Source organism: Rhinolophus sinicus, linkage group LG09, assembly GCF_036562045.2.
Source record: "Rhinolophus sinicus isolate RSC01 linkage group LG09, ASM3656204v1, whole genome shotgun sequence".
In the NCBI taxonomy this organism is placed as follows: domain Eukaryota; kingdom Metazoa; phylum Chordata; class Mammalia; order Chiroptera; family Rhinolophidae; genus Rhinolophus; species Rhinolophus sinicus.
This window is the reverse complement of record NC_133758.1, coordinates 40,389,678-40,416,624: the sequence shown is the minus strand read 5'-3', so window position 1 is coordinate 40,416,624 and position 26,947 is coordinate 40,389,678. Positions and strand designations below refer to the sequence as shown.

At 40.1% G+C, this 26,947-nt stretch overlaps 1 protein-coding gene and 1 long non-coding RNA gene across 11 annotated transcripts in view; one reads left to right on the top strand and one right to left on the bottom strand.

Annotated features, from left to right (window-relative positions):
- The first annotated feature begins 826 nt into the window (after positions 1-826).
- On the top strand, positions 827-18,365 carry LOC141573157 (uncharacterized). Its single transcript, XR_012498780.1, has 4 exons — positions 827-861; positions 16,624-16,802; positions 18,039-18,118; positions 18,231-18,365. It is a non-coding gene; the product is annotated as an uncharacterized LOC141573157 (long non-coding RNA).
- ANKRD29 (ankyrin repeat domain 29) overlaps positions 7,319-26,947 on the bottom strand; it is a 45,598-nt gene continuing 25,969 nt past the window's right edge. For 5 of the 10 annotated variants that reach the window (XM_074340223.1, XM_074340225.1, XM_074340230.1 and 2 more), the window contains 4 exons: positions 19,900-19,998; positions 18,259-18,354; positions 15,332-15,430; positions 7,319-9,979 (listed from right to left, as the gene is read on the bottom strand). In XM_074340223.1, coding sequence (XP_074196324.1) covers positions 9,875-9,979; positions 15,332-15,430; positions 18,259-18,354; positions 19,900-19,998 — 399 coding nt within the window. In that variant the 3' untranslated portion in view covers positions 7,319-9,874. Of the gene's footprint in view, positions 9,980-11,069; positions 11,143-15,331; positions 15,431-16,580; positions 16,613-18,258; positions 18,355-19,899; positions 19,999-26,947 lie in introns of all 10 variants that reach the window. The other 5 variants (XR_012498779.1, XM_074340227.1, XM_074340226.1 and 2 more) reach the window with 5 other exon arrangements.

Below are 26,947 nucleotides of genomic sequence, written 5' to 3'. Positions count from 1 at the left end.
CATAGTTTCCTCTAGAGTTTTAATGATTTTTACGAAAATAATGATCCACCTGGGATTCTTTTGCTGTAAGGAGTCATGTCAGGGTCTAGCTCCCCTCCACCCGCAGAGGTTGGGCAATCATATGGATACCTGCTCTTCTTAAAGTCATCATTGGTTTTTGTGTTGCCAAATCTAAGGACAACTTGTTTGTTTTCACCTCACTTGACCTTTTAGTAGTATTCAATGCAGATGACCACACTATCCAACATAAAACATATTCTTCTTTAACCCTCACTCTCCTGGCTTACTTCATTGGCTAAGCATCCATTGTATCTCAGCTTCTAGACCAGGGATGTGATTTGATCAGTATATTCATGTTAATAAAATTTCATTACAACAAAATAACTGATTTCTTCTAATATAGAAGCTTTTTTTTTTCATTCTGCTGACCTGACTTAGAAACTTCAGAGTAGATAGTGATTCAAGTGGGCAAAGAAAAAAGAATGTCTAACTACTAGTGTAGTGGACTGTTCCATGATGTGACAGATGTCTGTCCTGAAAGCTGGATCCAGGCCAGAAGGGAGATTGTTTACTGCAACGCCCCCCCCCCCCAACCTGCCTTAGAGACTGTCTGATCGTAATTGATGTTCCCTCTGGCGTACATCAGCACCCCTCCCTTGCCTCCTGCTATGTGCTGGTTCCTGGAACAGCTTGTTGTCCTGACCTGGTCAAGCATGTGAAGTCATTTCCCGTACCTGGTAGCATTCACAACTAGTACCTGTGACTTCCCCCCTCCCCTTACCTTATATAATTCTTTGGCATCTGTCAAGCGGAGCAAGGATCCATTCTTCCTTGCAGCTGCCTAAGACATGCCTCATATACGTAAGTTTCCCTTAATAAACTCTATTATAATTACCAGGCTGGAGTGGCCCGCTTCTTTCTGCAGTCTTTCCCTGCCCTGTGCTTACAGAGGTAGACTTTCAGTCTCAGGGCTTTTCCCTCAGTCTGAGTGTGTGAACACTACTGCACCGATTGCAAGCTTGCCTAGTTTCTAACTTGAAGGTTGAAGTTCAATAATAAGAAATGAAGGTCGAGCTGGGCCTTTGGAGTACTAGGATGCAACCAATTTCACCTGGTGATATCTAAGCCAGTTGCTGATGGATCTGGCACTTCTTCACTTTGCTTACTGTTTTGTTGTTGTTGTTGTTTTTTGTTTTGTTTTGTTTTTTTTGCTTTTCTCCCTTGTATTAGTTAGCTCAGGCTGCCATAACAAAATACCATAGACTGGGTGGCTTAAGCAACAGGTATTTATATCTCACAGTCTGGAGGCTGAGAAGTGCAAGATCAAGGTGCCCAGAAGTTCAGTTTCTTGTGAAGACCTACTTCCTGGCTTATAGAGGGCTGCCTTCTCACCATGTGCTCAGGTGGTCTTTCCTTGGTGCCTGTGTGTGCAGAGATAGATCCGTCTCTCTTTCTCTTTGTATAAAGTCACCAATCCTGTTGGATTAAGGCCACACCCTCATGGCCTCATTTAACCTTAATTACTTCCTAAAAGCCCTAATTCTAAATACATTGGGGGTTAGGGTTTCAAGAGTGAATTTGGGTGGAGGGAACGCCATTCAGTCCATAGCATCCCTCCTTTTGCTCAGGGATGCATTATGACTTTTGTGGGCACTAGGCACCTGTGCCTTTGGAGTCCTCTTCCTAGTCCTTCAAAAAACAAAACAAAAACAAACAAATGAAAAAACCACACCACCAAAATTATATTTTAAAACTATATTTGTATAAAGACAAACATAATACAGGCTGGCTTCATTAGTATATGTTAATTATTACTATATTGTTTTTCTTCTGATTTGAAAATAAATTGAAATTAGAACATTTTCACGAGACCTTAAAAGCATCAGGGGCCCTAAACACTGCTTACTGTGCCTAATGGAGAAATTGGCCCTGTTTTTGCTGCTAGTAGAACTTCCTGTAGTATTCACAAGCATTGTAAGTTTTGCTGATAAAGTGCCCCACCAAGAGGTCTCAGAACAGCAACTAGAGGTGGCTCTAAAGAATCACATGTGGGGGACAGACGGATGGCTCAGTTAGAGCGCGAGCTCTGAACAACAGAGTTGCCAGTTCAATTCCCACATGGGCCCATGAACTGTACCCTCCACAACTGGATTGAAGGACAATGACTTGGAGCGGATGGGCCCAGGAGAAACACATTGTTCCCCAATAATAATAAAAAAAGAAATAATAAAAAAAAAAGGATAGTGGGAGGATGACAGTTGGACACAGGAATAGGAGTAAGTGATCAGCTCACATCTCTTTCCCTGTCAGGCTAGTAGAGCTATACATTGCCAACACATTTTGGTGAAATATAGGAGACCTTGAGTTAACACTTCTGCCAAATCCCTAGGGAGTTTCAAGTTGAGCATTTTTGAGAACCTCTTTTTGATAATAGACTTTTTTCCTTTTTTATGAATATTTAACACATATATAAAGTGCACAAAGCTTACATGTACAGTTTGATGAGTTTTTACATATTACATACTTACATTAGCTATCTATTAGTTCATTAAAAATTACTCCCAAAATGTAGTAGATTAAAAGAACAAACATTTATTATGCCATAGTTTCTGTCAGCCAGGGGTTTTGGATGATTCTGACTCAGGTTCCCTTACGAGGTTGTGGTCAAGGTATCAGTCAGGTCACCATCATGTGAAAGCTTGACTGAGACTGGAGGGTGTGCTTCCCAGGAGCTGCTGGCAGGGAGCCTCAGTTCCCTTCCCCCTGGGCTTCTCCAGAGGGCTGCGTGAGTGTCCTCAAGACTTGGCAGCTGACTTCCTTCAGAGTGAGTGATTCAAGAGAGAACAGGCAGGGACACAATGTCTTTTATGATCTATCCTCAAAAGTGACATGCCATCACTTTGGCCATTCTTTAATGATCACACAGACCAGTCCTGATACAGTATAGGTGGGGGACTACACAAGGACAACAATATCAGAGATGGGGAGTACTGGGGGCCTTCTTGGAGCCTAGTTACCACAGATCCATGTAGCTGCCACCCAGAGGAAGCATATAGTACATTTTCTGCATTCTAGAAGGTTCCCTCATGACTTTTCCTGGTCAATATCAACAGCCAGCCCCCTCCAACCAAGAGGTAGCCACTATTTTGACCTCTTTCACCATGAATTGGTTTTGCCTGTTCTTGAACTTCATATAAATGGGATCATACTCTTCTGGGTCTGGTTGCGTTCACTCAGCATTGTGAGATGTGTGGGTGTGAGACTCATCTTCATTGCCTATAGCAGTAGTTCATCCTTTTTTTAAAAAATTTTTTTATTGCTAAGTAGTATTCCAAGGTATAAACATACCATGGCAGACATTTGTTTTTTTCCAGTTTGGGCTGTTATAGAGTTATGAACATTCTTGTATATGTCCTTTGTTTGAAATATGAACTCAATTATTTTGGGTTCTGAAATAAACTTAAAATTCCATACTTAAGCCGAATTTCATAGACATCTTCATTTAAAATAGCTTATGGCTACAACTCATGACTTTAGTGCCACTAATTATGACTGACTCAGAAATGGGACATTGTTGTTCAGACTTATGGTAAAATATTGTTCACCCGGGTAAGAATATTTGGTTTGGTGATTAATCCAGTCATGGGTTACAGTGTAACTTCCACTCAGATCCGATGCTACCGTCATTGCAATAACTTGAAACTTGGCCGAGTTTCACAATAGTGTTCCCTTCTCTGGAGGATTCAGTCACATGACACACTTTCCTTTGTGTGGGGTATTTTTTGGTCTAATGTTTCCTAAAATAGAGTCCAACTCTTGTAAACTGAAGACTTTCTTTCTAAGGTTATTCTTAAAAGTCCAACTGTGGGAAGTGGGACTACTAACAGCATTTCCCTTGTCAAATATTAGAGTTTAAATCCTAGTGAGGGAGGGAAGAAGAGACTAAAGATAGGAGAAGTAATTCTTTCTGTTGACCGAGATAAAGCTGACAAGGCTTCTGAGAACTGGAAGTCTTTAATTAACTTCCTTCAATTGTTAAAATATAACTTAACTCATAGTTTTAAATTATCTTGAAGTATTGCTAAAAGTAAGGGTAAGAGCATCAGGAAAAGATTCTAGGACTTTCCAGACCCACTAATGTGTATTTAACTGACGGCTAAGTACAGTAGTCAGAGAGCCTGGAGAAAACTATCCCTGTTTATCTCATTGGGTTCATAGGTTAAGCAGAGTAAAAAAACTTCCTCGGGCCCTCAGTTCGAGGAATGTGAAATAAATTATTCTAATTCTGCACAGAGAGCATATAACTTGTGTTTGGTTTGTTTTAATTTTTCTCCATATTTTAAAGCACACATAAGTAAAAAAACTGATGTGGAATAATGGCATGGAAAAACCCTAATACGATTCTGGCTCTGTTCACCTTAACATAGTTCTACGCACAAATTTTTTACCATCTTATCATAGAGAGATAAAACACACTCATTGAAACCACTTGACCAGCATACATAAATCTATTTTGTCTCATTTTATCAAGAAGGTAGTAAAACATCAACTCATAGGCCCATCTACATTGTGCTAGAGAGATGTTACATCTCTACAGTGGGACACAAAGTATTTTCTTTCTTGGTGACAGAACAGAGGCAATGTATTCTGAATGTTGACACTAATTCCTAGAAAGTGCTAGGAGTGGCTTCACAGATACAGGTCTACCGATCACAACTAGAATCATTTCAAGACAACTGTTTAATTTGAACCTTAGCTCCAGGTCCCTACTAGTCACCAGGACCAGTCATCCGTAACCTCTCCAACACAGGGCTAGAATTCTTTGGTGACTGAACAAGCTCATCAAGGGAGCTTGTTCAGTCACCAAAGAATTCTAGCCCTGGAGCAAAAAGAAGTCTGGAATTTGTCAGCCCTTACGTTAGATGGCCATGCTTCTTCGTGGGGTTTGTTGCCCACTCTCCTCTCCTCAAGACTTTCTTCTGCCTTGATATATGTTTCACTTCCCACTGCTGTCCATTTCATGTCTCCTCCTTCTCCTCCATGTCTTCCTCCTTTTTGCTAATTTTCCTTCTTGCTTCAAAGTTCCTTCTCAGTTTTTTCCTCTAATCAGAGTCTCCCTCTTTCATCCCATGACTTTGACCATTACTTCTGTGTGGATCACGCTCCAAATCAGTAAGTCTTGTCCTAAACATTAAGCTGCTATTTACAACTGTTTTCTGGAATCAATTTCACACATTCTTCAAACTGAACATGTCCAAACACTCTCTCTCTCTCTCTCTCTCTCTCTCTCTCTCCACCCCAAACTCTGCTGTTCTTTCCTATTTCTTAGTACAGTTATTGGCACCATCCACCATGTAAACCTTGTGTGTGGAAAAGAGTTAACATAATAGACCTAGACTGCTAGGTCTAGGTCTGCTATCATTAGAAATCTTGTTTACAAGGTTAGCCATTGGCTGGCATCTGGGGACTTGGCTGGCAAAGAGTTCCCTAAACTGGTATAAAACTTTCCCTAAATGATAATGGCTCACTGTGCCTAAATTGTTTGTACAAACAATGCGGTTTATGCTGAATGCCTGTTTTCTTTCTGGAAGTCTGGAATTTTGGTAAAAACTCGGCAGAGGGTGCTTATGTGACCAGCTTCCATTTAAAAGCCTGGGTGAGTCTCTAATGAGCTTCCCCAGTAGACAACACTTTGCAGTGTTGTCACAACTCATCACTAGAGGAATTAAGCTTGTCCTGTGTGAATTCACCAGGAGAGGATCTCTGAAAGCTTGTACCTGGTTTCCTCTATCTTGACGCCATTTCCTTTTCCTTTTCCTGATTTTGCTATATACTTTTTTGCTATCATCTTAGCCACGATGAGCCCTGGGAGTCCCAGCAAAACTGGGGATGGTCTGAGGGTCTCCTGACATACCTTAGTACGAGTATAATTCCTAATTCTTTCTTTTCCTCACGCTCTAGGTTCAGTTAATCACCAATTATCATCACCTCTACCTCTACATATTTTGAAAAATATGTCCTGTACTTTCCATCCTCTCTGCCTTCATGGTACAACTGTGACTGCATCTGGGCACCACTCTCCCTGGCTTTCCCACACTAAAAAAGCAAAACCCAAAAGTTGGAGGACAGCACCAAGCCAACACTATGAGGGAGGTGATCTCTCAAAGCCAGTTTTCTCAGCTGCAAGATGGGGATAGTAACAGTGCTTATATCACAGGGCTGTTGTCAGGGGTAAATGAGAAAATACATATACACTTTATGAGATTATCTATGTAAAGTACATAGCACATAACAGTCCTTCAACAAATGATAGCTAGTTTCTATTGTTATTAATAATCTGCAGACTCCACCTGGTCACTAGCTGTGAGGCTCAGCCAGTTCTATCATCAAAACCACTTTATTATGAAATTAAGACCTCAGCTTCTCACCCCTATAATCTGCAGGGCAGGCCCACCTCAAAACAGAGGCATCTCTGTTGGATTCCAGCTAGCCTGGCATTTGGGAGTGCTTTTATCCTCTGACAGTTCTACTGATCACTAGAATCATTTCAAGACAACCATTTATTTTAATTTGAACTTTAGCTCCAGGTCCCAGTGTGCGGTAATGAAGAGACATAACTGTCTCGTGGTTGCAGAGGGTGGATGGAGCAGGGGAGGAAGCCAGGCTGGCTACGGAGTTCTCCAGGCTCCAACGCAAATGTTACCGCTGCAAATATTTATTTCCTAAACAAGAAGTTGTGCAAAACCATCAGCTATTTCAGAAGACACAGCCACTGCAAAGGGCTGAGGGGTGAGGAGCATTACAGACAATAAAAATAGAAATTAAGATACACACATGCGCGCACACACACAATCAATATCTGAGGTGATGGATGTGTTAATTAACTAGGTGCGGGGGCGGGGGATCCTTTCACAAGGCATACAAGTATACATGAAAATATTGAAGGTTCAGTTCCAGACTACTGCGATAAAGTGAGTCAAAATCTTTTTACTGATGGAGGGTCTTGCCTTCAATTTGAAAAAAAAGCAATATCTCTGAAGTGCAATGAAACAAAGCATGCCTATATCAAATCATCGTGATGTACGATTAGAGTTTCTATTTTTAGTATCTTCTGTGACTATCCCAAGAATTTTTGTCTGAATGAATGAAAAACCTTTTGAAGTCATTACAACTTATCCACTGTAGAAATAATGAAATCAAGGTCCATAAGTAACAAAGTATACTGAGCTGAATTATTAACTCTAAAATTCAATTTTATTAAAATCACGTAGAAATAACTTCTGATCGAAAAGAAACAGGAAAAAGCAGTAAAGGCAAATTGGGTAGTAAATTAACTTTATTTTGAATTACAACATGGAATATTTCATCAAACAAATGGATATAATGAAAAACTTTGTGGTTCAATTAAGCACATGATTTGCATAAGAATTGCTAGTTCTGAGTCTTAGGATGAAGAGCTCATTGAATTGTGAATTAGATTGACATGAAATAAGAACCATCTACCTGTGTGCAAAATAAATGCAATTTAACTTTAAATAACAGACCTTTTATTCAGTCTTTGGTGAGTGATTAATATAATCATATTCCCTGCTATGGATAACATAATCTCATCTAGACCAAATGTGAGCCTTCTAAGCTGGAGACCTCTTACCTACAGTAAGAAGGCCTCTATTAAATGTCATTAAAGCTACTGGATTCATTTTTAATGGCCCTAATATTCATCAAGAACATTATCCACATAAAATGATCTAATAAATAGGCCAAGGACAATATGTTTTAGTGAAAAACACTGTTTCTGATTTCATCCCATTTTGTCTTTTGGAGCTTTGTTGTCAGTACCCATAATACTGTGTTGATTTATATCAGTGATGAGCAACCATTTTTGACCTAAGAGTTAACTACAGGGGTAAAATATACAGCATTTAAGGCCACATTATTTTCCTCTTCAAAATAAATACAGCTATATGAAATTCCCATGAAATGTGTATTTGTACAACTTTGCTGAATAAAAGAAAGTCAATGAGGAAATTGGCTAGTAGCTAACTGCCTTTTAGCTACTAAAATGTTTATATGTGGGTATTTTAGCAATAGAGACAGAGTTTTCTAATTTTTCATCCTGAAATTAAATTGCAGACATGTTGCATAGCTAGTCAGGCTGCAGGTATCTCTGGGGGCTGTGGGTTGCTCATTACTGGCTTTGCTTGAGATAGTAATCAAAATAAGCTGATTTTTGTTGCTTGATTATTTTATTGATCATAACAAACTTTAAGAGAATAACCTTCTAATTTCAAAAATTATATTCCATTGTTTACTGACTTAAAGAAACTTCTTTTAGTAACACTGAAAATTGGTTTAAAATAATCTTTTGGGATTATAACATTTCCCTCCATTTTAACATGTCTTTACATAGAACACTGGCTGGAAACCAAAGCAAAACATCAACGAGAAAACGAAAGAAATGTTTACATAACATAAACACCATCAGTGTTTATTATAGTAGATTATGGAAAAGTTTATTTTTGTGTGTGCAATTAGGCACTGACTGAGGTATTTAGACACCATTGAGTATAAAGTGCATCAAATATAAAATTTGACACTCCCTTCAAAGAAATAATTCAATAAAATTCTGGAATCAATCAGCTCAAGAACATGCATAAATGAACACTTATTAACTACTAATAACAGTCTGTTATTACTTATTCTCCTACAATAGTAATAGCAATATACTGTACTTGCATATGTCACATTTTATCCAAAGATCGCAAAGTCATTGTATCGCTCTATGTCATGTTGGAAGCTCAAGATTCCACAGTATGTTAAGTCTACTTAGCTATGGCAAGGGAAGTAGATTGCCAATAATAGACCCAAAATAAAAGCTCAAAGAAACAAGCCTAAATTTCCTGTGGTTTGTAATTTTCTGAATTTCCAAACTTGCCATTTGTATCCTACCATACCCACAATATGGATGCCAGGTAAAAACGATTTTCACATATTAGGAATAAGGTGAGGATCAACACACAAATAAACAATTTGTCTTTTTCATACCGTGTGTTTCCCCGAAAATCAGACCTAGCCGGACAATCAGCTCTAATGCATCTTTTGGAGCAAAAATTAATATAAGACCCGGGTTAATTAAATTAATTAAATTAATATAATGTCTCATGGTAAAATAAGACCGGGTCTTACATTATAGTAAAATAAGACCGGGTCTTATATTAGTTTTTGCTCCAAAAGATGCATTGGAGCTGATTGTCCGGCTAGGTCTGATTTTCGGGGAAACAGGGTAGTTCAACAGTCCATCTTTGAAAAACACATGTTGGGATGTGCGGCTTTTTCATAAACAATGTGTAACTTTACACATTGTTGAGTCTTAGGAACCATGGCTATGATCCTTGGATAGAAGAACACGTTTTACACTGGGACGACATACATATATATAAAATATGATGCAGTTAGATCTTTTAGCACACTTACATTTAACACAAAAGCAAAAGTGCATCAATTCATTGAAGGTCAGACTTTCAGTCTTTTAAAGCTTCCAGTCTTCCTGTCTCCTTGCTTAAACCTCTTAGAAGGCTTAACAATTAGAGTTTAACTGAGAGGCCCAAGTTAGTATAGTTTAAAATGAGCTTCTCTGGAATCCAGGAAACTGCTAGGTCCCATGGGAGTGGGGTTATAGGCCAGCATGAGAAGCCCACCTAAATGAGGGGAAGGGGTTCCTGAGCTGTTCTGTTCTTGATTCAGGGCACAAAGCACAGCACTTCTTGGTCAGGGACCCAGCGTGGGCATTTGGGGCATTTTCTTTCTTAAAAGAATTTCCAACACTGTTTACAAGCAATTTCTTTTTGGACAATGTGGTTAAGGTTTCTACCTTTCAGTCAAATATGCAATTAAGGTAGCTCTTCCTGTGCCCTTCTTTACCTTGGAGGAGACGCAATATACGTTCATTTGTGGTTAGTTCTGCCGGAAGTTTATTGGCCTGAAATAAAAATAAGAGAAGATAGGCATTAGTGAATTCCTATAGTTGGTTTGGTTTTAGGGTCCCCAAAGGGGTGGCCCTGACTTAAGCCTGATTTGCTTCTCCACTGGTGAAAAACCCTACTGGACTTTCTGATTTGTATTAAGTCATTAAAGGTCTGTTTTAAATGTATAAATACTACTGTTACTTTCTTATCTCATTGTTAGGATTATTTTTCTATCTAGCCATATCTCTTACTAGACTGTAATCTCCTGGAGGCCAGGGTCTATGTCTTATTAATCAGTGTATCCTCATTTCCAGCACAATGCCTAGCATATCTCGTATGTGCTCAATAAACATTAACATTGGTAAGATTAAATTTACACTTGATCTTAGCCAAAAGGCTGAGAAGCGATAGGTAAGATTAAATTTGATAACTTATGTTTAAATAGTTTATTATGTGAGGCAGTCTGTCTGCTAGGGACTTGATCCTCAGTGATCAGGCTTGCAGGTAGCCAGGACAGGTATCTTTCAATGACAAAACAGTTAGGAAACATCCAGAGGATAAGAGTTACCTGGGGAAGAGCAGTTTCAGTGGCCCCCCCCCTTCCCACCTGACCCAGTCTCACTGTATGTTCTTTCTTTTCATAGTACGCTGAGACACATTCCTTATGTACTTATTGAGCAAGCGAGTCCCTATCATATGCAATAGACATTATGGGACAGTTGTTCTCAAACTTTTTGGTCTCAGGACATTTTTACACTCTTAAAAATTATTGAGGGCCCCAACAAGCTTGTTTTTAACTTGTTAGAAATGAAAACTGAAAAAAAAATTTTAAAAATATATTTATCAACTTATTAAAGGTTAACATAAATATTTATGAGAAAAGCCCAAATTTTCAAAAAATAACAAAAAAATTAATGAGAAAAGTAGCACTGTTAATTTGTTGCATATTTCTTTAAAGTGTAGCTTAATGGAAGACAATTGGGTTCTCATATTTGCTTCTGCCTCCAATCTATTGTGATATGTTTTTTTTTGGTTTGAAGCGTAGGAAGAAAATTCAGTTTCACACAGATAGGTAGTTAGAAAAGAGAGGAACATTTTAACAACCTTTTCATATCATTGTAGATATTCTTCTTTGATGCTACACCAACACAGGACTGTGGTAGTTTCTTAAAGGTAACTGTAATGTGGAATTTGAAACCATATCAATGAACTTTTCATACTCTGTTACATTAAAATCCAAAGGCCTATCTATCTACAGGTGGAATTTTTTTCCCATACATGATTTGTAACATTTTGCACTGGTCATTTAGAAAATATTAGTTCACTGAGTTATGCAGATCTTCCAAATGTTGACATGTTTCATACATAATATCAAAAGATAACATTCATTAATATTACCACTGATTCATCAGAAAAGCCTTTAAGTATTAGGAAGGTGTCAGGCTCACGTGGTGGATACAGGTCGTTCTTTCAAGCAAAATGAGGTTGCATGAAAAAGTGGCTGATTCACTTTGCAATTCAATTACACAAATGCTTTTCCTTGACAACCATCACGCTTCAGTGAACAGAAGCATGAAGGTTGTCAGGGAAGTGCTTCTTTATGCATACTTCCCATTTTGTCATACAGAATATTAAAAAGACATACACCACAGGGTCAAGATTTCATAAAATTAAAATTGTATACTGCTTCATCAAAGATGCTCTTAAAACTGGTATTTCTGTAAAATAATTTACAAAATTTGTAAAATAACTTACAAAGGTTTGTAAAATCATTTGCCAGTACAGTTTGGTGCCTCTGTTTTGCTGTGTTCTAAGGTGCCAACAGTTTTGTCCACCATCGCTTTTGCCTCATTGTAGCAAATGTCAGCACAGTGAAAAGGGCAAATAACATCCTTCTATTAAGAATTTTGTTTTGACCTTAGACTTCTGGAAAGGGCCTTGAGGATCCTCAGGGGTCCACAGACCACACTTTGAAAACTGTTGCTACAGATGAATCAAAAGGATCTTCTTAGGATCTCAGGGGAGGCAATTAAAGGGTAGAAAGACACGCAGAGTGGGGGAGGGAGCTTGGATGTAGATGTCACTTGTCTCACATACTTGTTTTCCTGTGGCCAAGTCTGGAACCCCAGCTACTTTATCTGGGACCTTGATCCTAGATGAAGCTCCTGCCATCCCACCTTCCAGGCCGGATCCTGTTCCCTGACCCTCACCTGCTGGCTAGGACCTGACTCTGTGGGAATTATGCAAGGATTTGTGGGGAATTGTGAGTTTGTTATAAGTGGTGTGCTGTGCAGCATGTCCCATGGCTGCACCTCAGCTCACCACAAAGGACTCCTGATGCTGAAGTGAGACTGAGTCAGACAGGAAATTATTATGCTATGTTACTATAAACCAGAGGCTCCTCTACAGGGTCAAATGCTACTATTGGCTTAGTTCCTGCAGGAGCAGGAACTTAGTTCCTGCAGGTCTAATGCCTGGGCCTACAGAAAAATGCTCCTGTTTAGACCTAAACTCTATCCAGTCTCAGACTGGATGCAATAACTAACGGCTTTGCATCGGTTATTGGTCCTTGGTGATCAAGCTGGCAGGTAGCCAGAGGATCCTCTGTAGTCAGGAAGAAGAGGGGATCTAAGAAGCTGTACATCTGTCTACAAGCTTGTGGAGTTAGTGTGCATGACAGCAAGTTGTGTGACTATCCCCATGAATGTCCATATCCTTTATCATTAAAATAAGTTTTATACACTCAGACTGTGTTGTCAAGTTTTAGTCACACCACTGTTCTGTGTGTCATCCAGATAGTTCTAAGAACCTGGTCTCATTCCTCCTCTCTCTTGGTTGGACCCTGCTGAATTCTCAGGCTGCTGAAGTTGTGATGACTGTTATGATGGCTCGTGCCTCAGCCAGCTGCTAAAGGCCATCTTATCAATTATGGAGCAGAGCCATAGGTCCATATTCAAGCTAGCACAGCATCAAACCACTGTATTTCCCCCCTGCTCCTGGGAGAAGATGTGTTCTGAGTCCTCAGTTGGGGGTATAGGGGACACAGGACCGCCGCACCCAGGGCGATGGCTATGGTGCAGGGATAGCTATTAGGGCCATTGGTTACCTTCTCCTCAGACATCTGCCTTGAAGCCCCAGAGCAGAAGTCTTGGAAGCCCTGGAGCAAAAGAGCCCCGGAGCTTAGAAGTCACTTTCTCTGGGAAGCATCCCTAGCATTTTTTACTTCCCTGCTGACAGCTCTTGTCACTTCGCATTGCAGTTACTTAATAGTGTTTATGCCCCATTAAACTCTCAGCTCCATGAAGGCAGAGACTATGTGAATCTCATTCATCATCGTCTCCCCAGTACAAGCACAGTGCATGGTATCTACTGGGCGTTCACTCAGTGTTTGTTGAATGAATGAATGAAGGCCACGATCATCCCCTCAAGAGTCCTGGATGTACATTGGAATCCTAACACCCTTGCTTCTAGAGCTGCCTTTAAAAAGGCCGGCTTCTCTGGGTGGCTGGTTGGTGAGGGGTTCCCTGGCAGCTCTCTAAAGGTTTCTATAGTATGAAACTCCAACATAAACAGCCCACACGTATATTCAAGTAGCTCTAGGAAGGTTCCAGGGTCCAGCATTGTGGTCACTGAAAATTCCCCATAACGATTATTGCTGAGATTCCAGGAGTCACACAAGGAATTGCATTTTTCAGTTTCTAAGGTAATAATGTTTTCCCCTTCCCTTAACTCAGCCCTGGATGGCTTAGCAACAAAGATTGGTCTCTTTAGGAAGTCTGTGTCCAAGGTCAAAAGATATGAGAGCAATTGTGATTTTACCTGGCTTATCACTCAACCAGGCCAGCTGTAGAAAACAAGTGTAAGTACCTCAAGAAGAGATAAGCAGAAAGATTGTTTTCAAACAGTTCAATGGTAGGGCCAAGGAAATAATAATTCCACATACTAAGTGGAATGAAAAGAAAGAGACCCTTGTACGTTTAATTGCACTTCTTAAGGGTTTTTTTTCAAAATGTCATGACATACTATATGCTTTTGTTTTTATTATTAATAAAATTGAACACAGTAGTAGATACTTATAAAAATTCAAATAGTAGCAAGTATAAAATGAAAACTGCTTTTCATATCTTCCCCTGTTATTAAGCACCGCTCTCACTTCCTCCTTCAAAAGTCTGTAGTTTACTGTGTCTTCTCAAGACTTTCCCTAGGCTACTGTCCCCACACCTTCACCCCCAATCTGTACATTTGACTGCTTATGCAGATGTTGAATAGGAGGAAATACAATGACAATCATTTTTTTCCTGTGGTTACCTTGCATCTTCCACCTCCAAATTTAGTCTAATTATAAACTAAGGATTTTGAGCTATCAAAAATATGGGTGGACATGTGATCTCATTTATATGTGGAATCTAAAGAATAGAATAAATGAACAAACTAATCTGAAACAGTCTCAGAAATATAGAGAAAAGGCTGAGGGTTGCTAGATGGGAGGGGGGTGGGGATGAGGGAGAAGGTGAGGGGATTAGAAAGCACAGTCGGTAACCATAAAATTGCCACGGGGATACGAAAGACAGTTTGGGGAATATAATCAATAATGTAAAGATTTTGTAGGGTATTTGATGGACACTTGTCTTATTAGGGAGACCACTTCATGGAAAGTGTAGGTGCCTGACCATTGCAGTGTTCACGTGAAGCTGAAGCTGAATCATAATAAATGTCAACTATAATTTAATATAGTATATAGTCACAGGATGTGGAGCATAGGGAATAGAGTCAGTAGAACTGTAACAGCTATATACGATGTCAGAGGGGTAGTAGATTCGGGGAGAGGGGTTATCACTTTGTGAGGGGTATAAATATCTAACTATTACATTGTTTTGTACACCTGAAACTAATAATAATAATAAAAAATATGGGTTGATTTTGTAACAGTGATGTTCTATTAATAACACAAAAGGAATGTTCTTCCCACATAGTCACCAAATAGAGCACAAACAATTCTCGACACATGAACATCCAATTTATGGAAGAGGGTGATAAATTACCAGAACTTCAACATTTTTAGGACATTAATTTGATGATAGAACACTCATTAACCCCACTTCCACAACTACTGCCTCCCTGCTCCCTGACCCAGGAGGCTGCCCCATTGTTAGCCGAAAACCACTGACGACTAGAGGTTTCTAATATAAGCCTCAGGGTCCTGCTCAACCATAACCTAACGACAACCCTGCATGCCATTACTATGCCAAAGTATGAAGATAGTGACGGGAGCCAGAGAGATGCTACTTTGGTTTTGGTAGACACTGCTTTATCTCTTTGCATTGGTGACTAATGGAGATAAAAGATGGGTAAGGTAAGGCCGGTACCTTGTTTCTCAGGGCTGGGTCTGCCCCTGCTTCCAGGAGCAGTGCGACTGTTTTAATATTCCCACTGAGCACTGCAGCGTGGAGCGCCGATGTCCCATTCTAAGAGAAAATGACAATGTGTATCAGGAAAGAGCTCACAACCATCAGCATGCAGCTTGGCTTTCATCATAAACCAGCCTGAGTGATGAGACTGTAATGTCAGAGCCTAACTCTTCCTTACATTCCCTTTTCAAAGTTATGTCAGCATCTAATACAGTGTCCTCAGGTACAGAGTAGATGGTCCGTGTGGATATTGCCAATGTTCTTTGCAAGCGAAACAAGAAATCCGGCTTAGGGTGCACATGACCTCACGATCACTCGGTCAGTTTTATATACATTAGAATTTGCCGTGGAAAAAAACAGCGATGCTGTGTCAAACACTTTTTCCCTGAAGGATAACATATAGAGTCTTTGTGCTTTTGATGTGTCACTTCCAGCAAGGCTGGAATGGCTAGCTAGCCAACCGGTCGACCTGTGAGCACACATGCTCGGCTCACTCAGGCAGGCAGGAGAGCAACTGTGGAGTTAGAAGGCGTAAGAGTATGTGGGGTGAGGAAACCTCCCTGAGCCCTGAGTTGGAGCACTGCTAAGAATAGAGGGGCATAGTGGATAGATTGCTGACATTTCATGAAATTCACTAAAATATTTATTGGAATAAGGAAGCAGCTACGTGCAGCATGTAGCTGGATTCTGGAAGGAGAGAAGAGAATATCACAAACCTAATATAAGAACGATGGAGAGTCACATGACACCTGTTCCAGAAGGTACACATGTCTGTGAATAGTACCTAAATGCAAGCATGGTGTTCAAATTAACTACTTAAAGTAAAAAACCACTTTCTTACTTTTGTAAACTAGTAAACTATCATACCTAGAGAAAAATTCCAGCAAAGCAGCATTTTTCCATATTTGCTTTAATACGAGGTTGGACAATTAAGTTCGTGAACTTACTGCAACAATGTTGCTAACCTTTTTTGATATCAGTATTACTCATTATGAATTTGTACCAAGTGGACAAACAGTTAACCAAGTTTACTATTTGGAAGTGCTGAAATGGCTGTGTGAAAAAGTTAGACGAAAACGACCTGAACTTTTTGCCAACAATTCATGGCTCTTGCATCACGACAATGCACCAGCTCACATGGCATTGTCTGTGAGGGAGTTTTTAGTCAGTAAACGTATAATTGTATTGGAACACCCTCCCTACTCACCTGATCTGGCCCCCGATGACTTCTTTCTTTCCCTGAAATAAAGGAAATATTGAAAGGAAGACATTTTGATGACATTCAGGACATCAAGGATAATACGACGACAAGTCTGATGGCCATTCCAGAAAAAGAGTTCCAAAGTTGCTTTAAAGGGAGGACTAGGCACTGGCGTCAGTGCATAGCTTCCCAACGGGAGTGCTTCGAAGGTGACCATTCAGCAATGAGGTATGTAGCACTTTTTCTAGGATGAGTTCGCGAACTTAATTGTCTGACCTCGTATGTATGACAGTTCACTAATATGATAACATTTCACTTACCTAAATCTTAACCAGCCTATCAATGGCACCTATGTGCAACATGGCCAAGAATTAAAAACCAAGCCAAACAAGAGCTGTTTGAATGAGACTGGATATTGCAAAGTCCATTTCTGAAGCTCCTTTTTTTTATTCATAGAAAGTTCACTTTCACAGACTATTTATTCTTACTTTACAAACAATATGAAAAGTGCAGCTTTCTGGCTTACAAGTTCATGGAAGAATAGCAGCAGCTCATTGAGATAGGAGAGAAGGGTGACACACTGACAACAGCAGCTCTGCATCAGCTGATACGTAGCAGGAATGGACATAAAGATCAGAGTGTCCAAAAGCCTCTGGGGCCACTCAAGGGCAAGTCAACTTTATACACATCAATAAATGCTGAGGACACAGCCCTCAAAGTACTAAGCCACTATCCCAAGTTTAGAAGAGGTTTGGTGTCCTCTTTTAAGAAAACAGGAGAGTGTATACCAGGGGTCAGCAAACTACAGCCCACAGGCTAAATCTAACCTGCCACCTGTTTTTTCTATATCTTGGCAAGCTGAGATTTAAAAGAAGAATAGTATTTTGTGACACGTAAAAATATGAAATTCCAGAAATACAATGTCCATACATAAATTTTATTGGAATGCAGCCACACTGTTTTTTTTGTTTGTTTTTTTGTTTTGTATTTTCTATGGCTGCTTTTGTGCTACAATGGCAGAGTTGAGCAGTTGCAACAGAGACTGTATGGGCTGCAAAGTTTCAAATATTTACTACCTGACCCTTTATTGAAAAAGACTGCCAAATCTGGTATATGCTCTAGTTTAGAAATATTTTAATCCAAAGTGATTAAAACTTAAAACAGAGTTTTGAGGCTCTGCTTTCTGAAAGATCCCGCTCTCCGAAATGACACATTCTCTGAGGTGTCCAGATGTTTGAGGTTTATTTTATTTCACCTAAGGGAACAATGTGGTGTTTAGCTCCAGGTGATGAAGAAAAGAAACATGAGCGCCTATCCCTCATCTTTTGTGGGCCAATATCATGTGTTTCATGATTTCTGGAGGATTTTACAAATCCTCCAAAATATATCAACATGGTTGACTTTCTAATTTAGTGATTTCATTAGTACGTCTATTTTTTTTTTTTTTTTTTCCTGGAAAACTAGGTACGGCCAGACTCTGGTTCATTCTTTTTAACATCTTCTCATTTCTACCAGTGACCATAAATCTCCAACATGAAAAAGTGGTAGGTATGTTCTTTGAAGAATACAACTAACCATTTGAATTATACCCGGATTCTACTGCAGCCCCAAGTATAGACTTTTTAATTTCTAATCTCTCTCTTTTTTTTTTTACAGATTGGTAAACTTTCTCTTTAGCTCTTACCTTCAAAATACCAAGGGTGGGTGAGAATTTCAGCAACTCCTCTATAACATCATTATACCCTTTGTTGGCTGCTTTCAGTAATGCTGTGGTACCATCCTTCACAGACAGAGGAGAAGACAAGTTGACTATTAACATATGTGTGTGTTGGCTGAGAACTAAAATGTTAGTTGAGAACTAGGAATATGCTTGTCAGAAACAGGTAAAAAATGTGCCTGTCGGACACAGACCTGCAATGTCTCTTAATCTAGAAGCATTTTAGAGAATATTGAACAGTTAATTCTGTGTGAAAGAATACCAGACAAAATATGTGACTTCTGATATTATCTTAGAACCCTGCCATTTGGGAATTCATACTCTTCCAGTCCATTAGAACACTGGGTAAGGGACAAGAGCATATTTTCAGTACATAAATGGACTAAAGAGGCATTCTCTGCAGTTCACAACTTAGCAGGAATTAATTGTTGAACTGTTTGTAATGATTTAAATAATTCTTGAACTATATTTACTGTTTTAAAATTTAAAATATGCTTTTCATTTTGCCTGCTTGTGTATGTAACCTTGCTGTAATCTGCCCTAGGTATCTATTTGCCTGTGGTGGTCGGGGAGGAGGGAGAAGAGGAAGAGGATAGATTGAAATCTGTTAAAAAAGAATGCAAAGACAAGTTAGTATTAATATTCCACAGTCATCATTCTGGCCTAAGAGGAGATTTCCCCAAATTCTTCTTCTCCTGCTTTAACACATCAATTGCTGTATTTGGAGGATTTAGCTTACAGAGTTCTCCTGTCGTAAAAGAAAGATCCCAGCCTGCTCTAAAGGTTTAGCTGGAATCAGGAAGAAAGATGAGAAAAGAGGATTTTTTTTTTTTTCTGGCTTCAGAGACTGTGGGAAGAAGAAAAAGAGAATGGGAGGGGGGAAATGAAGTGGTCAGGAATGTGCCTTCCGATTTGCCCTTTTACGGAAAGTGGAGTTGGGGGGTCCCATAACAGGAGTAATACTAAGGGTAAAGAGGCCAGACACTGTTCAAACAAAGAAACAAGGAAACAAACAAACGAGTAGTATAGTGCGGTCAGGCAGCCACCCGTAGTTCCTATGGGGTATAGGCCCGCTGTGGGACCCACGGAGGCAGTTAGGTGACACCAGCAGAGGCTAAGTGGAGGCCAATGGGGGATGTGGGGCAGGGGTCTGCATTTTGCAGCTGAGAGAACCGGGTGAGGCAGTGCCAGGGGAACCCCAATTCCACAGCCCCTCTGCCAGCTGCACTGCGGCCCAGTGCCAGAAGGAGGCGCAGTGCCAGGAGGACAAGCAGCCGCCAGGGACATACCCCCAGGGAGATCCCCGGGCCCGGGCTCCTACCCGCCTCATCCTCGCCGGTTCATTCAGCAGTCCGCTCAGGTGGAGCAGCATCTCCAAGGAATAAAACGTTTCCTTAGACTAAGCAGCACTTTCTAAGTTTCAACTGATTCGGACTTGCTTTGTTTTCCTGCTAAAGAGCAGGTGATGGTTGGGAGAAAACTCACCTGAGTTAGAGACCAAATAAAGCCCTGTTTTCTCTGCATGTCTAAGCTGAGTTAAATTTTGGAGCTTCAGGGCAGGTATTTCGCCCCCGGACCCTATGTTGAGCAGCCTTCACTCAAACTCACGTTCCGGGCAGCATCGCGTTCGGCTCCGCGCAGCAGCATCACCCTCACCACCTCGCTGTGGCCCATCTGAGATGCGATCCACAGCGGCGCCGTCCCGTCCTGCAGCAAGAGGACACGCTTGGACCAGCAGATCACATAGCATCCACATAGCAGCAAGTTAACACCCGGAAAGAACTCCTCGCTCACAAATGGGGGGAGGGGTGATTTCAACCCACTTACATAGACTGGCATTTGGCACTGCCTAGACTACTTGGTTAAATCGCCAATATTCGTTTTTTTTTGGCTGATAAAACCTTATGGCAGGATCTTTTGCTACAGGGTGTGGTGCGGGCTTTTTGGAAAGCAGTGTGGGAAGCAGTTGGGTTGCCCACCCAAATGTGGCAAACCCAGGAAGGAGAAGCCAGCCTGCCTATTTCCCCAGAGACTGTCTGTTTGCTTTACTGGTGGGTTCACACACACATCCTGCTTGGTGGGAGCCCTTCATTCCCACAGAAGAGTAATTAAGGTAACATGGCCCAAAAGACTGTTTTAGTAAGATATGACTGAATGACTCATCAGTGGAAATAGGGCAAGATGGAGAGCAAGATGATTCAGTTATAATATATAACGTTTCATGTTCTGCTGGAGTATGGAATTTCAACAACAGTCTATTAGCCACAGCAGGCACAGGATTATTGCCCATTGCCATCCAGGCAAAGGGACAGAGGACAACGACATTTGAACAGGGTGGTGGATGATGGCAAATCAGGAGCCTAGAAGGACCTGAGGGCACTGAGGGTCGGTGGGAGGACACCGGCACCTCTCTGTCTCGGGAGACTTATGGGGAAGAGGAAACAAGGCACGGAAGAAGGCTGAAAGCACCCTTGCCCTACTTCATCCTTTTACAAGAGCCTCTGAGAAATACCCTTCAATTTGAATATTATCCATCATTAGCAATGTAAATACATAATACCTTAATTTGTACTTTTAGTTTACAAAGTACTTCTACATTCACTATTTAATTTGTTTCTCCCCATTCGGGAGAATCATTCATTCATTCAACCACCCAACGATTACTAAGCATCTTTTTCATCTCAGGTAGAGTACTAAAACTAAGACATGGTCCCTGTTATCAAAGAAACTCAGTCTGGTGGAGAAATGACATGGAAATTTCAGTGTGATTGCAGTGCTACAACGGAGTAGGGACAAAAATGCTCCAGATGAACCATGAGAGGGGCCTTCTTACTTCATGGCAGTTACAGGGTCGGCTTCAAAGATGGGGTGGTATCTGAGCTGCGTCCTGGAGGAAGACTAGGATTTTGCAGAGGGGCAGGAGGGAGGGCATTCCACGTAGAAGGAAGAACATTTACAGTCACAGTGGCTCGGACAGGTGTGGTTGGCTCAGCCAGGGTGGGAAATCCAGCTGGCTGCCGCCCAAGAGTGTGGATGGGTCCCTGGGAAGGGTTTTCCCGGCTCAGGTGCTGATACATTTCTCCCTCCTTCCGAGCACTGGGTTCATTTGTTCTATGTTGGTATCGCCACCAGAGGGCAGCCAAAGAAAGGCAGCCAGCAGCCTGTTGGCTGTGCTTGCCAAGGGCTTGTTTGTTTTCAGTAAAATTCTACTAATTGACACTAATAGGTAGAAAAGTGCTGAGTGGTGCTATATTAGGGACAACTATAAATATCGTAACAGTAATGCTAACACTCAAATTTTATCACCTTAATTGCAATAGTTACAGAAGGTGGAAAAAGAAGTCACCACTTCCTGGTTATGAGACCTTAGGCAAATTACTCTATCTCAGTGTCCCCCGTCTGCAAAAATATTAGCCTCACAGAGATATTCGTGAATGAGAAAAGATATAGAAAGGTGCGGGGCACAAGGACTTAGCTAACAGATGCTTAGAAAATGGTAACTGACCTGAATATCATTTATCATGAGAAACAGCAAGTAGTACCTTAATTTGTACTTTTGTTGGCAAAGCACTTCCATGTGCATTATTTGATTCTTCCAGTTTCCCCCTGAGATAACTAATTGAGCAGGTAGGAACTATTGGTAAAATGAGATGTGGGGGACACCCGTGTATTTCATTACTGGTGATTACTTCTCCAAATCTGGTTTTAAACCTGAGGAGGTGAATGTGACTTAGAGCACTATTGTCAAATCAAATTACTTATCAGTTGATTATCTAGTTGATGAATACAAGAGGTCTTCCTTTTCTGCACACCTCAATTTCTGTTTTATTTTTTCCTTCTATTACAATGGTCAGAATCTTCATTGTGAAGATGACTTCATAATGAAAATGACAGTAATTAAGTAATTGAGCTCCTTTTTGTAGTTTTGGAAAGAACTGGAGTAGAATAAAATATTTAAAATGTTTATATAAGTTTTTGAACACTTCTTGACAAAAATATATAGTTTTAAAGTACATTAAATTGAATAAATCACTATGAAGTAGAAGTCACAACCTCTCCAGCACTTTTTTTAAAAAAGGAAATAAAACGTTTAGCTTGAAGGAGATAAGATTCATGGGGTTATGATAGCTGTCATTTAATATTCATGTGCATACCAAGAGGAAAGGATTTAGACTTATTTTGCATACCATGTGATAAAAAGAAGACTGATGGGTGAAAGCTACCAGAGACTTTGGAGCAATGTAAGAAAGAAATGATAACGAGGGCTGGTTAAAAACTAAATAAGCGTAATACTCCATTGTATAAATGTACCACAGTTTCTTAATCCAGTCGTCTATTGATGGGCATTTTGGTTGTTTCCATGCCTTGGCTATTGTGTATAGTGCTGCAATAAACATCGGGGTGCATAATTTTTTTTGAATTAGTGTATCTGATGGACACTTGTCCCATTAGGGAGACCACCTCAGGGATGATGTAGATGCCTGATCACAGCACTGTACACCTGAAGCTGAAGCTGAACAATAATGTCAACTACAATTTTATATATAGTGTATATATATATATATATATATATAGTATATATTGTATACAATACATATATATGTATATATACGTATATACATTACAATATATACAATACATATATATACAATATTGCATATTGTATATATATTGTACTTGTATATATATTGTGTGTATATATATATATAGTTACAAGAAGCAGAGTACAGCATTAGGAATAGAGACAGTGGAAATGTAATGGCTGTGTGCAATGTCAGAGGGGTAGTAGATGGGGGGAGGGGGGTTGTCACTGTGTGAGGGATATAAATGATAAATGCCTATTACATTGCTTTGTACACCTGAAAATCATAAAAAAAAAGAAAAAAGAAAGAAAAGAACAAAACTAAAGCTGATGAGGCAGTAATGAGTTTCCCATGTCTGGAGGCATTCAATAGTGGCTGATCACCACTTGGCAGGACCATTAGAGAAAGGATTCAAATACCTGTTGAATGGTTAAATAGGCGACTTTTGCAGTTCCTTCCAACTCTGTTATTCCCTCATCCCATTTGAGAAAATATTTTCAAGTATCCTCTAATATACTTTTCTACATAGATCACAGCATGCAGTGGAATACATGACATGACTTGTATTAGACACTAAATCTTATATGGTCTTAGTTAGGCTCCTAAAGATTACTTAGAAAAAAGAATTAAAACCATTCTCTTCCATGGGAATGAGTACATTAAGTGGCTCTAGCTCTTTGCTTCTGCTGCTTTCCAGTCCTCACACTTAGGCTATTTCACCTGCGGGCTCCAGCCAGATAGAAAGTCTTGGGGTCCAATTCTATTCTGAGTTGGGGGCTCAAGAGATATAAGGAACCTAACTAGTAGCAGAGGGGGTTCAACATTGAGACAACTTTGCTACCGACGCTCCCCGGACCTGGAGCCCATTTCTCATTACTGTGTCCTTGCTGGGTGTCCCCGGTCTAGCAAATGGGTGTGTAAAAGATGTTCCTGATGCCTGTACTGCTCACGACCTGACTCCATTCTCCCCAGACACGGGTGATCAGACCACGGATGGGCAGGCCAGCCGGGGGCCTGGTGTGCAAAGACAAGCTGTAACAATGACATGGCTCGTCCAAGAGCTTGGTAGTCTGACATGGAAACTTGGGGATCACATTCAAGATAAATATGCAGAACAAGCTTCTCCCTCCCCTCCAAAAAAAGGAGTGGGAGAGAGAAAGAGGCAAGAAGGCACTTTGAGATGACAGAGACCACGTGGCTCACAAGAGAAAGAGTACAACCTTGATTTCTGATGGGCTTTCTGTTCCAGTGACGCCTTATGGAACAGCAATAATGGCAATATCTAATATTCACTAAGCAGTTGGTGTATATCGGCTAGTGCATTAAGGATTTTGCAGGGATTACGTCATTCTCACAACACTCCTTTACAAACGTACCATTAGTATCTCAGTTATACAGGTGAAAAAAACGGAGACTCAGGGACAGTAAACAACTTGCTCAAGGTCATGCAGTTAATAAGTGAACTAGGACTGTTTCACTTCCTTAAGATATCTACATCCCTATAACAACCAAGCAGTCCCCCCACCACCCCGACCTGGGTCTGGCTCCTAGCTGGCTCTTACAGTCTTCCCAGGACTGGTGCCCTGCCCGTGAGCCTGGGCACTACATCTGAGCCTGTTCTAGTTCCAGCTGATTACTACTATGTACTGCAACCTTCCAGACCTCATTGGCACTCTGCCCAAGCCACACGGTGTCTTCTGGAGTCAACACACCTTTTCTGAGTGCTTACCACGTGCAGAAGGAATGCAAGCAGTAGGGCCTCCCTATTGCCTCTGTTCCTGTCTCCAAGGCCTCAGGATACGGCACCAATCTGTTGGCTCTACTTTCTCCCATTGCGGACCATGGGTCCCCCTGCCCTGCCAAGCTTGCAACCTGGGAGAACTGTTATTATCTGGGTCCCAGCATCTCTGCATACAAGTCCAAACCAAGGATTCTGTTAGAGAAGGCACTTTATGAGATGGCCTTTCTGTCCGGTTTCAAAGAAATACTGCTTAGCACATGAAGAGGACTAGATAGAGATGAGTGATGACAGGCCAATCTCAGCTCTGGGTAAATAGAGTCAGACCTTTACCACTCTATGAAAGTATTATTTAATAAGGTGGGTAAGTTGAGTTGGGAAAAGCATATGTCAAAGCATTTTGTTAATAGAAAAACAGAATAAATAGTCATTTTAGTGAGTGATTAAAAAGGTTTGATTCATTAAGACATCGTGACTCATGCATTCTTTTCCCCAACATTTTAACTGAATTTTGATTAAGCGGGTGTAGAAATAAATCTCAAGCCTTTCCACTTTTGTTTTATTTGGAACCTGCTAAGCGTTAAAATTTTAATAATAATTTTTACGAAGCTATTATATCTAAGAGTGATGGTCTTCTAGGATGTTCCTAAGATCCTGCTTTCACTTTCTCTAGGAAGTGTTTGACACCATATGCATCTTTAAAGAAAATAATATTGGGTCAAATGCTGAATTTAAACTAACACTGACAAATTATCATTGACAAATATTTCAATATTGTATTTTTGGCAAAAGATACTAGTGTTGTGTAGAAAGACAATTACATCTTTTACCTTTAAAAACAGGTTTGACTCATATCAAGTCTACTTGGTGAGGACACATAGATAGAACTGAACATGAGTTTTTAGACTGACTATATGGATTTCAGTGATCTCTGTGATTCTTAACATCTTTATCTTGGACAACTTAAAAGGAAAATTTTTTCCAGTATTAAATCAAGAACTTAGTCTTTCCAAAGTCTTCCTGTGGCTTGCTTTGTAATTGTGATTCCTTCTCACAAAAATACTAAAAAGGTTTTCAGTTAGTCCGTCAGTGATAAAGTTACAAGGAAAAGTCATTTCTACTATGGTTCAGATTCCCTGCAGCTCAGATCAAATGTCAGCTGAATAATTTCAATGCTACTTCGTTAACATCTTGTTACCGTGTGCCATAAAACATCAGGACTCCATACAATGGCAATGAAAAAATTATAAATCAGATTTATCTTAAAATATTAAGAAATTAAACTAGCCAAATAGCATTTCTCTTATTTTGTAAATCAAAGAATTTTCTGACAATGACTCAGTGTGTCAGCTGAGATTTCAGAATAAAACATTGGTTTCCAAATGTCCTACCTAAATAATATTCTACCATATGCAGGCCATTTCAATGGAAACTTTTAATTAGACTTTTTTTTCTTTTAACCTCCTCATAACTTCTGACAAAATCAGCCAGGGCTGATAAACATTACTTTTGCCATATTTATAACACTACTTGTTTTCTTGGAATGGAATTAAATATGCAGAATTTACCCTTTTAGAGAATACAGAACTTGGACTAGTCTGACCTATTTAGATAACCTTTTATTTATAAGCTCATGGCTGGTAATAAAAAGATTATGGTTTTTAAAGATACCATGAGTATCTATGGGATACAGAGGGTACAGTGGGGTTAGTATACTCTATAAAGAGGAGAAATTCCATTACTCCCCTCCCTGGCCCCACAGTAATTCTTATGTTATAAAACATCCTTTTGCTGAGTAACAATCTTTTCAGAGCTGAGCTCTCAATTTCAAACAATCACATTAGATTCAGTCTTTGGAAGGGCATGTCACTTGCTCCTTGACCTGAGGGCGGAGTCCTCCCGCCCCCAGGCTAGGTCATTCACTTTGACCAGGTTATGCTCACTCCTGAGGGATGAAAAAGACTGGTGTGTTGTGGCTACCACGACAATGTTGGTCCACTCTTTTAACTTCTTGGTTTCAACATCATCACACGACTCAGTTTAGGTTTAAATGGACACAATCAATACAACCTTTGAAATATAATCTCTCCTATCAACTTGTTTTTCCACAAAACCTTAGGCATATGAATAATATAATTTATTTTACAAATAGATTTGTGAAAGTGCTAGAAATAATTTTAGAGGGATGAGAGAGAGAGAGAGAGAGAGAGAGAGAGTTGATAATCTTCATAATCTCTCATTTCTAAATTCACAGTGGTACTCTCTCAATAATGTCCTCTAACTCAAATTTATGCAACCAGTTCTTTTTATTATTTGTAATAGAATGAAGGCTCTG